The 12444-nt window shown below is 37.9% G+C and overlaps 2 protein-coding genes across 2 annotated transcripts; one reads left to right on the forward strand and one right to left on the reverse strand.

The window, feature by feature from the left end:
* Positions 1-58: 58 nt before the first annotated feature.
* Positions 59-1417, reverse strand: LOC146310054 (guanine nucleotide-binding protein G(I)/G(S)/G(O) subunit gamma-7-like). Its single transcript, XM_084744561.1, has 2 exons — positions 1272-1417; positions 59-1146 (listed from the first exon to the last, which is right to left on the reverse strand). Exons 1-2 carry the CDS (start codon positions 1362-1364, stop codon positions 1021-1023), a joined length of 219 nt encoding a protein of 72 aa, XP_084600687.1. The 5' UTR covers positions 1365-1417; the 3' UTR covers positions 59-1020.
* Positions 1418-3206: 1789 nt separating this feature from the next.
* dhps (deoxyhypusine synthase) lies at positions 3207-12050 on the forward strand. The gene is made up of 10 exons (XM_084743714.1): positions 3207-3346; positions 5701-5900; positions 6205-6360; positions 6455-6576; positions 7584-7680; positions 8088-8174; positions 9372-9477; positions 9575-9678; positions 10134-10259; positions 11801-12050. Exons 2-10 carry the CDS (start codon positions 5706-5708, stop codon positions 11894-11896), a joined length of 1089 nt encoding a protein of 362 aa, XP_084599840.1. The 5' UTR covers positions 3207-3346; positions 5701-5705; the 3' UTR covers positions 11897-12050.
* Positions 12051-12444: the final 394 nt, after the last annotated feature.

The raw sequence follows: 12444 nt of genomic DNA on the forward strand, positions 1-12444 counted from the left end.
AAAATGTTGTTCAATCCTGTTTCTACAAACAGAATCATGTTGTCTACAATCAGTCAACATGTTGTTAATATTTATCCCATGCACTTAATTGCCATTTTGTGCCAGTACTCAAAACTAGTTGTATGCTCAAACGGTGTGGAAACAATTAACTGAATCCTCTGCAGTAACTGACAGTGTATCTAAACAGTACGAACTTGTCATGTGCAGTGAAATATTTGAGCTATCCAAACCCTCTGTGACACACTGATTGTATATGTGAAGTTATTTATTTGAAAACACTCAGCAGTGCTAATCATTATGTTCCGTTTTGTAGGCGTGTCTAAATATTCCTTGTGTGTGTATCTGTGTTTGTTAGTTTTAACAATATATAACCATTTAACTGTTTTGATAAATGTTACTATAAATCCGTTACATAATACTTGATGGATAAATTAATTGAAACACACTGAAAGACTATTAAATGGCCTGAAAATCGAGTGTTTGAAGTATTGGCTTGGTTTCTTCACTGCTAGCCTCAGTGCTCAATTCTGATTTATTGCTCAGATCTGAGTTTTTTGTCTGACTGTTCACACTGTCTTTAAAATGTGGCCAATATCAGTCCATACACATTTAATTGATCTGATTTCAGCTTCTTAAATGTGACTGTTTTCTGGTTTCTTTACTCCTCTTTGACAGCAGACTGAAGATATCTTAGTTGTGGACAAAACAAGACATTTGAGGACGTCATCTTAGACTTTTTTAATATAATTTTCTGACATTTTATTGACCAAACAGCTGATCAATTGAGAAAATGTTCGACAGATTAATCAGTAATGAAAACAACTGTTTCAGACTGTGACAGGATTAATTAATCGAATTGTTTTGAGGTAATCCAAAAATAACAGAAAATAATGAAGTAACATCACTTCAATATTGTGATACTTGAATTATATTACTGACAGGTAATTAGTAACAGTATGGGAATACATTTTTAAAGTATCCCCTCCCAGCCCTGGTGCTGGTCAGCACTGCTCAGGACTGTCAAAGCAGCACACAGGTCTTCTTGTCTTTGAAAGGATTGGACGACGCAGCGATGCCGGTGAGCAGAGGGTCACTGCGCCTGTGTTCCTGACAGTACCGGACCAAGTCTGCTGCTGTCAAGGAGATCTGCAGGGGCAGAAGTGGACAGGATGGCATTTCACATTGTACTACTAAAATAAAGATGTAAAAAATGATTTGTGTGATGCTGTGAAGCTACCACACGTTAATAGATTATTCAGATCCCTACGTACCTTGATTCTCTCCATGCCCGCCTCCACCTGAAGTTGATCCACCAGTTTTTGTGCCTGAACAACACTGTTGCTGCTGCACATCTTTCCTGACATCACCTTCAGTAGAAAGACTCAGCAAAAATCTCACTTGGTATCCTTCCTTCCTTCCTTCCACAGCAAAATTGAGCTCGGTTGTGCAGCGGAGTCTGGTCAGAGAAGCTCCTGACCTTCTTTTCTCACCTGTAGCCCCCTTTTTATTCACTGCTGGGGCAGTTCAAAGGATCTGTGATATAAAAGGTCATACAACACAGTGTTGGAAATGTCACAAACATCACACATCACTTCACAGCCACAACTGATGAAAAGATTATGGGCGTTATTCTGTGGTTCAGGTTTCCTTTCTGCCTAACCAAATAAGCCAAATTCAGGGGCTGGGTGGCCCAAGTGGGGCACTGACTTGGGGCAAGTTGAGTTTGCGTCTTATGGAGTTGACAAAATGTTCTTTTTTTTCTTTTTTTTTTCATTTAACAGCATAGTTGTAGTGAGCAACCATTTTATTTTTTAAGGTTGCCCAGAGTTCTCTTGATGCTAATCAAAATACAAAATTTTAAACCATAATTCTTATTTAGTTTAGATTTAGAATTGCTATGTAGTTGAATGTTTATAGTTATAGTTCTTTCTTTTATTTTACTTTTGATTTGTTGACTTATTTGTTGATTTCACCCATGTATGTACTTTGTTCTCCATGCACAATTTTTGTACATCGTGCAAGCAGGACAAAGAACATACCATAAATAAGCATCATATATACATCCAATACCAATATTTCTTAAATGTGAGAAAAAATACTAGTAATAAACTAGTAATAAATACACTGAAATTCATTGAGGTAATAATAATCTTTAGGAAGGGAAATAAAAAATAATGTAATAAATTAAATACTAACAAATGATGTCATGCACTGTCAAAGTTTAAACAGCCAGTTGTATGTGGAATACACCTTTTTCATGCTTGGCAGCCATATAAAACAGCAGGGTGAGCACAGGTGTTACTAATGCACCCTGACTCTGTTTGACCTGAATGAAACTTTGATTACTGATTGATTATTGATTCTTGATTATTATCATTATTCCCACCTGTGTTTATCTAGTATTTCATATCAAAAAGGTCAGTAATTTAAACCACCTTTGTCCAGCTCAAATGAGCCCACAGGTTGCAGGTTTGAATATCACAATGTTCATGACAAACACAACAATAATGTAAAGCTGTAATAGTAAACCATCCTTCACAATGAGTCATTTTATAATATATACATATAAGTAAGTAATTATAATTTACTCCATATAATTAATACTTAGTAAGTTTATATAAATCGAAAAGCAAAATCCTGACTTAATGGAGTAAATCAACTGTAGTATTGACACTTAAATACAAAGAATTTGGATACTTCTTTCATCCCTGATAAAAATAACCCTTACTTGATTGCTTGATTGCTTAATTATTGAAATAACCAAACAATATCAAGGAAGTATAATTGAAGATTATATCCATAAACCAGTGCTATTGGTGCGAACTGTGTGAGTATTGCATAAAATATTATTTTAAAACACTGACTGGTTCAACAGTTCATTTCGAAAAAGCAGATCTATTTATTTTGTAACAAGAATGAAACCGATTTTTGAAAAAAAAAAAAAATGAAAGGATACAGTATATGTATAAAATGTTTAAAATAATAACATCTTAAATATTTTTAACACCTTCATTGATTCTGACATAGTATCCAGATATTTGTGGTTGGCCCTGTTTTTCCGTGCTGTTACTTGAAATTAAATTATTATGTTGAAATGTTGAAATGTGTCATAATTGTGTGTCTCGAAGGACACAATAATGGTTTACTATAAATATTTGGATATGCGCCACTGTACAGTGTGGTCATGTTTGTCCCTTTGCTGTTTCCGTAGTCTGAGTTTGCTCGGAGCAGGCGTTGCATGTGTTGTTTACGGACATGCTAGTTGTCTCTGACGGTTTTCGTTTTATCTAGTAACAGCTAATAACTGCTGGACCACCTTCATTAACTAACGTCTCTCCAAGAACTGGTATGTTTTCATGTCTGTCTTCAAAGTCATGACAGAAGTCTGTCGCCGGGATAGAAACTGTCCACAGTTAGCTTGTCTCTTAGCTAGCATCAGACCGCATTGATTCTGCATGCAATCATGGATGCTGTCTGTCCTGCATCTGTGAAGAGCACTAGATTAAGTGCTTCATTTTAAGGTTTTTCCTGTCCTATGAACAACACAGAGACAACAGGGCTTAAACGTTTGGTTTTGTTTTGTTTTGTCTCTGTTGCTGTTATTAGCGTTTTATCAAAAATAAAAGCAAGCCAGCTAGACACGTTTTATTTATAACATCTTTCGTTTGTCTTAAAGGAGTAACGGCTCATCAGGTTACATCTTAAGCTAGCTGTCAACCTGGAGCTGCTGGCCTTCGAGTCAAACACTGTAAACAGGCAAGAGGGGCCTCAGCCAAGGAGCCCCATACAAGATAGAAAATAAACTACACTACCTCATGTATGTTGGAGATATTTAATGTAGCCTGTTGTTTGACACTTCTGTTTAGTTATGTGAAAGTACAACACAAGAGAAATGTGTTAAAGGGAAAATGTGGCACTTTACATGTTAATGTCAGTGTCAGTCAGTGTTGATGGTAAAGCAATAATTTGTTTTGTGCTGCTGCATATGACAGAAAAAAAGTTGTGATGTTGCAAAATCTGTTGTTGTGCATCCAGTGATGTCACTGTTTGGGTTTCTGGTGCCATCCCAGTATCTATGCTAACCTCTTCAGGAGCCGCCATTGTTTGTTGGAGATGAGTTGCTTCAATGGATGGTTCCAATGAATTGGTTGTACCAATTTTGGTGCGGACACAAACTGACAACTTGAAGCCTGAACAGATGGATTCTTGTGTGATCCTGTGATCTCGGAAGTCCAGCTGCTTCACAAGCTAACCCCTGGCTGTCCAGATTAATAGACTAGAAATCCGAGTAGCGATGTCACCAGACGCAGGAAGAACAACAGACTTTGCAGCATTATGACTACTTTCTCTGTCAGTATAGCAGCACTGAGCAGTTTATTGCTTCAGTTGACAACATTTATCATCAACACTGGCTGGACATCCACATGAAAAGTGCCACATTTCCCACTCTAAAAAGGTATTCGATTTCAGCCTGAGTATTTAAAATAATATGCAATAAAATGAATGAATATGCTGAATTTTCTGAAGCCACTGCACTGTATATGCAAATACTGCAGCAAAGAAATGGCTTATTGGCTCCCTTCAACTGGTTAAACTGGATATTCATTCCACATGATTAGTTGTGGTCTGTGACATAATTATACTCATGAGAGAGGGCTGGGCCCGGGCAAGTGATAACAACACTGCTGAACTATTTAACTATTTTGATCATCAGTTAATCATTGATGTGATGTTTTGTGCAAAAATGGCATGAAATTCTACTTTCAGCCTTTCAAATATGGAGATTTGCTGCTTTTCTCTATTTTATGTCTTATTAAACTGAGTATCTTTGGTTATGGACCGACAAAAGAAGATGGACATTTTTCACTATTTTCTTTAATTAACTTTGGTCTTTGTTATTATTTGACAACCTCTAAGCCAAACTGTACAGAGCCAAGTAGAAATTGACTCTGGGCAAGTAGATTTCTTACCTACTTAATGTTGAACCCTGACATTGCTTAGCTTCCTGTGCTGCTACTCCTCTCAGCATCGCCAAACTGGGGCTGTGGTCCAATTCAAATAATCCAGCTATCCCAGTCTGATGGCAAGGTAAAGAGGTGAAAATAAACTGATATTGATTCCATGTTATGTTGCTTTATTGTGATGTTCTCAGCTGCAATATTTAAGTATCTGACCCTTTTTTTCCCAAGAGGTTATTTGCAGATTTATACATGTATATAATTTATATTTGCAGGCCAAAATAAATTATATTGCTAAATTCTTCATCTTAATTTGAATACTAAATTAAAAAAATAAATAAGTATATAATAAAGTCTTTTGGTGGACCTTTTTAAAGTGGCTAAAATAAGCTTTGCTGCTGATGCTGTCTACAGTAGTACATGGTCAAAAATATTGTGATATTTGACACTGTCCATATTGCCCAGCCCTGTTATGAAATATGCCAAAATCCAGAGAAAACCAGTTCCATCAACACCGCCTCATATCAATCCTGTTTATTGATCTGCGCTGTTGTGCAAAATCATTCCAGAGAACCTGTCCTTTGGGATGTTTAGTGAAATCAAATGAGATGATGGGGGGGGGGGGGGGGGTTCATGGTTTCTCTGTGCATCTCTGCCACCACAGACTGAAGCAGTTACATCCACTGTTCCTCAATCAGGGCTCCACTGCTTCGTCTCCGTGATGTTCTCTTTGTTTTTGCAGAAAGGATGGCAGACCATGCTCCTTCCGTCGCCATGGAGGCTGTCCTCAAGCCCAGTTGCGAGCTCCCAGAGGACATGCCAAAGATCAGAGGCTACGACTTCAACCAAGGGGTTGACCTCCAGGGGGTGCTGAAGTCCTACCTCACCACGGGCTTCCAGGCCACCAGGCTGGGCTTGGCTATCCAGGAGATCAACACCATGGTGAGAGGAATGGCTGTGTAGCAAGTAGTGTTGTCACAAAACCAAAAGTATGACTTTGATGGTATTTACAATAAGTTTGTTTTATTATCACTTTATTTTTTTTTACTTATATTTGGGGGCGTTATGTTATCTATCATATTTGAAAACCAACTTGTTGCTCTTTGAATTCCTTGAACAGATTAGCATGTCTGTAATTGATCATTAATGACACCAATGATCTATTAAGGTAGGTGCCTACAGTTTGCAACCCTAATCTATGATCATTTGTAGTGACTGCTGTTGTCTGATGACTCTGCACCCACAGATTGAGAAGCGTCTCGAGCCAGTGGAGGCGAACGAAGGAAACGAGTCCGGCGAAGCCTCCAGTGGTTCGGGCTGCACCATCTTCCTGGGTTACACCTCCAACCTCATCAGCTCTGGGGTCAGAGAGAGCATCCGCTACCTGGCAGAGCACAAGATGGTGCGCATTGTCGAGTTGTTGCAATTATCCAGGTCACAGTTACGTCACAAGTAATGTGTAGTTAATCAGATGGTGTGGTGTTCCTCTGTGTTAGGTGGATGTGATCGTGACCACAGCTGGAGGCATAGAGGAGGATTTCATTAAGTGTCTGGCTCACACCTACTTGGGAGACTTCAGCCTGCCTGGCAAGGAGCTCCGCCAGAGGGGCATCAACAGGTTGGCAGCCACTGATCAGTATTGGGCAAGTTACTCAGGATGTGTGATAAGTTACTCTTTACTTATTACTTGTTTAAAACATAATATTACTTTACTTAATAGTTATTAATATAACTTAGAAAGTAGCTATTTAGATGTCGGCTCTGGTGGAAACAAAGTCGACCTCTCTGAGTGTCGCCTTCAAATTAGATTTTATCACCACATATTCTCTCTGGAGGAGCCAGACAATCTCAAAATAATAACAAGACTTCCATCTGTAGAAAGTCTGTCTCTCTCCCTCTTCCTCATTCCCATCCTTCATTTAGCTTTTTGGCTGCAGCTGATGTAACCTGCCCTGACCTGCCACACATACACAAAATCAAAAGAGAGTTCTAGCTGTGATCAGCATTGATGATACACAGATGGACATGCTAATTTTCACCCCTTTGCAGCAGAGACAGCAAAGGTTTGTTGCCTCCATTTCTAACTTTTGTGACTCTTTTGGTCCTTTTCCATCCATACACATGTGGTGCTTGGCTTGACTTGTCTTTAGTGGAGCGTCTGAACAGTGGATAAATATTTTACTTCCTTGACATTCTTCACAAGAAATCCCCAGTTATTTTGCTTTTATTGTGAATCAGCAAAATCAGGAAATGTTTGGTTTTCATCAGCAGTCGCTTAACATGTTTTTTAAAAAATGCAGATACCTTAAAGTACAAACTTCAAACCACAGAGATTCAGTTACAAGATACAAAAGTACTGAGAGTTGAACACAGACACTTTTAGAAACACTTTCTCGGCTCTCCTGCGCACATCAGAGAAAAAAACAAAGACAAACTTGTCTTCTGGGAAAAGGGTCAGTTGCTTATTTGTAGCATGTTTACCCACATTAACAAAACCACATATACACACTAAATTTGGTGTAAAAATGGTCTAAAGCTCTCTAAATTAACATGTCAGTAATAAATACTAAAATATAAATAGTCATTTTTACACTTCTCCTCCTCCTCTGTCCTGTCTGGATGTAGAATAGGGAATCTATTGGTGCCCAACGACAACTACTGCAAGTTTGAGGACTGGCTGATGCCGATCTTGGACCAGATGTTGTTGGAGCAGAACACAGAGGTGGGTGTGTCTGAGTGATTAGGGTGTTTGTCTGTTGTCACCCAGGACTAAGACAGGGTATCATTTAAAAAAATTAAAATACCGGTACCTTTAAAGTGATACCAAAACCAGTAGATTATTTCATTTGATACTTCTTTTTGAAGGTTCTTCCTTATGAAGAACGCTTGCAGTGATTGGCTGCGAGCAAAACAAAATAAATAATTTTTTTTTTTCTAGATCTGGGTACAAAAAGGATTGAATGCGAGTATTGCTTAACTGGAGAAGTTTTGATACTACTTGGTACCGGATTCTTTAATCTATACCTTAAAATTTTTGAGTACCATTAACCTGAAGTATGACAGAGCAGAACTAGTCACTCTGATGTCTCACATTAAAACATACGTTCTTTTTTTTTTTTCTCATTCCAGGGCACCCGTTGGACTCCCTCCAAAATGATCCACAGGCTCGGCAAGGAGATCAATAACACCGAGTCTGTCTACTACTGGGCGTACAAGGTGACACATGGTTTACACTGGGATTGTATGACATCATAAGGAAACAAGACACTAGAAAAACTAAACCACTCAAGACACAAAATCAATTTGCTTGAAATTCTGACAATGCAGACAAGTTGGTGCAAAAATGGCTGTGGTGACAGGTGGGTACCATCACAGGCTGTGGTTTAGGCAGAGACAGGCACTGCTCACATGGTTTTAAAAAGTATTAAACAGTCTAAGATCCAATTATCTAAGATTCTTCATGGGTTTATAAGACACCAAATACGTTTGCAGTGTTCAAACATTTTCCTTTCAGTATAAATTTCCAGTCCATTTTATAGCTCAGACTTAAACAGAATATCCTGCCTTCTCTCCCAGGCTTGACAAATAAAATCTGCTACACAAGCACAACTCGAGTGTCTCATATTCATCCGACCAAAAGAAGTCAGCATAAATAGAGAACATTTTAGTAAAAAGTACATCCCTTAAGTCCTCATGGGCAGGACAGCAAAACAAAAAAATGAACCTCACTCTCAGTTTAATCAAGTTCACACAACAGTCTCTTTCCTTTTCTGGAGTGTCATTAAACCTGCCAGTCTCCAACTGTGCACATAACAATATTTGTCTTTTGTTTAGATTATACTTCACATAAAGTTCTACATCATACCAATTCTTTATGAGACAGTAAGTTCATAATTTTGGTTTATATCAACTGACCATTTCTCACTATACATGAGAAACATTTTTCTTCTAATCTGCAATATTTCAAAGTTTTGTAATACAAACATCCTCACAAGTCTATTTCAAAGTCGAAGTGTTTTCACATTTATATTTCACTGATGTTTGGAAACTCCCATCCCATATCTGCCCTGATGGCCAAAACTGAAGTGAATACAAAGGTGTTAAATTTAACTTAAACCTGCAGAAACCCTGTGCTAAGATGGTGAAGGCTGGAGTGACCACACTGAGCTTTACAGTGACTTTTTAGAAACCTTTGGCGCTGCATCCAAGTTTTTCCTACAATTTATGGCACATCCCTAAAATTTATGGATTATGAATGAATTGTTGTTCTTGTGTCTCTAAAAGAATCAGTTTGAAATGATGATTGAATTTGAATTCTGCTTCCCAGCTTTACTAACTCCATTCATATTGTACATGCAGTGTATTTCTGTCTATACATCGGTCGATAAATGTGCTGTTTCTATTCTGTGTCAGAATAACATCCCAGTGTTCAGTCCTGCTCTGACCGACGGCTCTCTGGGCGACATGATCTACTTCCACTCTTACAGGAACCCAGGCTTGATTTTGGACATAGTGGAAGGTAAAAGCAACATTACTGCTGCAGAGCAGGACTGCCTCAGTGGCCTCAGCATCATCTGAATGATATCTTTACATCACGAATGGGGACTTTGTTTCAGATATTCGCAAGCTGAACAGCCAGGCGGTGTTTGCCAAAAGGACGGGAATGATCATCCTGGGAGGAGGGCTGGTCAAACATCACATAAGCAACGCTAATCTTATGGTAACCAACTTTATGTGATCTTTAGTCTTACTTTCTGTTACTCGAACATGAATTCACATCAGGTTTTACATACAAATCTTCAACATTTTGAGGAAGCGGGTTGGGCTTCTGTGGTAGAATGTAAAATTCACTCAAACGGTGTGATTTCGAGGTACTTGAATTGGGATCTTGTGTAAAACATAAATAAAAACAGAATGCACTGATTTTTTAAATATTTTATAACTTGTATTCAATTCAATACATCGCAAAGACAAAATATTTGATGTTCAAACTGATAAACTTAATTGATTTTGTAAATATTCACTCATTCTGAATCTGATGCAGGGGCAGCAAATGACCGGGAAAGTTGTGGAATTCTCAAAACAACGTCCGAGCATCATTAGTTTCCAGTCGACACCAACATGGAAAATGAGTTTCCTCTTCTGATGTACCGTCTCTCCTTTCTCTCCTTCCAGAGGAACGGAGCTGACTACGCGGTGTTTGTGAACACGGGTCAGGAGTTTGATGGCTCCGACTCAGGGGCCAGACCTGATGAAGCCGTATCCTGGGGCAAGATCAGAACGGACGCCAAACCTGTGAAGGTACCGATATTTATGCCAGCAGTATTAGCCATGACCAGACCAAGACTAATGTCGACATTATGTTCCATTTATTACAGTTAGATCCTCAGATAGCCTTTTATTGGAAGAGCTTCATTTAGTTATTTCACATATTTTCCAGATGCCTTTTACAGCTCCTGGATAAAAGTATTTTCAGATGTGGATTTTCCCTTCCTTCCTTCCTTCCTTCCTTCCTTCCAGCTAAATACATTTTTTCATAATTTTAAATTTGTTTTCTTTGTTTTTTGTATTTTTTTCTTATTTTAAAGTTTAAAAGTTTAGTTTAAAGTTTCCTTATTCAGCAAATGACTCCACTGGACAAAACAATGTCAAATGAGGTGCAGTTACTGTCATGTCTACTGATTAAATATCCATCAATACATTTTTAATTGGTGAAATTCTCAACTGCAATTAATTGATTAATGATAATGTTTTTTTGTTTGTATCTCCTGGTTTTCATAGGCCTGTTTGTGATCAGATCACCTGATTGGCTACTAAAACGCAGATGAAAAGTTTGGATATTAATTCAAATTGACTCAGTACTCAACTGTGATTCTAGAAGTAACTAAGTAGATTACATCTTGTAATGCATACAAGTACAAGTAAAAGTACAGACTTGAAAATCTACTCATAAAAATACAAATATGCAAAAAAAAAAAAAAAAACAGTAATTTGAGTATTTGTAATTAGTTACTTCCACCCCTGAAAACATTACATTGTTTGCAAGCTCCTAAAAAGTTAGCAAAATGTTCGTAATCGTGTTGCAATTGCAATTTCCATCAGAATAACTGTAATATGACTTTTTTACCATATGGTGCAGCCCTAATTGTTTGCTAGCTAGATTAAAAGTTAACCTGCACTGTTTGGTTGTCAGCGTGCTCTTGGTGGCTCGGCTCCTTTGAGAAAACTTGGTGGCTGAATTAATGAAACAATATGACCAAATAATAAAGTATTAAAAAGTGGACAACAGTGCTTTAAGGAAAAATGAGTTTGGTTTGTATCAACTGGCAGATTGTTTTAACAGATCGACTGGAGTGACAGAAAGAAAAGACACTTCATAAAACTCAACTGGGTTGATTCTGTCCCTTAACTTTGTTCAAGGAATATTTTGCTCAATCGATCTCAGCCATTTTGAAAGTTAAACCTCATCAAGTGTAACTTCAAAGTAAACACTGGATCACAGATTAAAATGAAAATAATGGTTATACTGAATGTCAGCAGCTGTTAATATAATTCACTTTAAAAATACCCATGAAATAACATCTATGAGAACTGGTGCTGACCTCCATTCTGATATAACCTACAGCTGATAAACATCAACTTTCTGCATTTAATTTCTGCTTTTAATTTTCCACTGTTAGGAAAAAACAAGCTGTGGTTCCTGCTTTAGCCTCAAGGTGGCAGCGTCTGACTCCACAGTGTTTGATCCAAGGCTGCAGAGTGGCATCAAAGCACCAACACATAAATATGAAAAAACAGGGACTGGATTGAGTGTGATCCACTGCTCTGCTCTGTGTTCTCAGGTGTATGCAGACGCCTCTTTAGTCTTCCCTCTGATCGTGGCCCAGACCTTCGCTCTCCACGCTGACAAGCTGACTGCTGGCAAGAAAACAGATTAAATTAGATTATCTGTCAGACACATCAAGCAGCGAAATAACTCACTGCAGTTTGATGTTCTAAACAGTTCTGTTGAATATTCATGGTGATGGCATGGCGACTTTAAGAAGCAGTGATGCTGTCGTTGAAAACTTTATTTTCAGGGGGTCGGTGGTGAGGATTGGTGAGGTGGTAGAGCTGCAACAATTAGCCCATCAAAAGAAAATTAGTTGCCAACTATTTTGATAAGCAAAAATGTCAAACATTAGCTGGTTCCAGCTTCTTAAATTTGAGGATTTGCTGCTTTTCTTTGTCATTTATGAGAGTAAATGAATATTCTTTGAGTTTTGGACAGTTGGTTGAACAAAAGAAGATGGGCTCTGGGCAATTGTGAGAATTTTTCACAATCTTTGACAACAGAGTAAATGATTAAGCGTGAAAATAATTGGTCAGTCCCTCCAGGATTGAGAGAGTGAGAATTTGAAAAAAAAACAAAAAAAAAACTTTATACACTTTTGTTTAGTTCATTAAAAATCAAAGGTAACTTCTTCCAGAGAGAATAAAACCACAC

This window comes from Lutjanus erythropterus, chromosome 19 (genome assembly GCF_056507025.1).
Source record: "Lutjanus erythropterus isolate fLutEry1 chromosome 19, fLutEry1.hap2, whole genome shotgun sequence".
Taxonomy (NCBI): domain Eukaryota; kingdom Metazoa; phylum Chordata; class Actinopteri; order Lutjaniformes; family Lutjanidae; genus Lutjanus; species Lutjanus erythropterus.

What these genes read in the sequence shown, in the direction of transcription:
- dhps (XM_084743714.1), top strand. Translation starts at nt 5,706, where the DNA reads ATGGCAGACCATGCTCCTTCCGTCGCCATGGAGGCTGTCCTCAAGCCC. An exon ending in TAAGCAACGCTAATCTTATG is followed by an intron (nt 9,679 to 10,133) that starts GTAACCAACTTT and finishes CTCTCCTTCCAG; the next exon opens with AGGAACGGAGCTGACTACGC. An exon ending in CGGACGCCAAACCTGTGAAG is followed by an intron (nt 10,260 to 11,800) that starts GTACCGATATTT and finishes CTGTGTTCTCAG; the next exon opens with GTGTATGCAGACGCCTCTTT.
- LOC146310054 (XM_084744561.1), bottom strand. Translation starts at nt 1,364, where the DNA reads ATGTCAGGAAAGATGTGCAGCAGCAACAGTGTTGTTCAGGCACAAAAA. An exon ending in CGGGCATGGAGAGAATCAAG is followed by an intron (nt 1,147 to 1,271) that starts GTACGTAGGGAT and finishes CTGCCCCTGCAG; the next exon opens with ATCTCCTTGACAGCAGCAGA.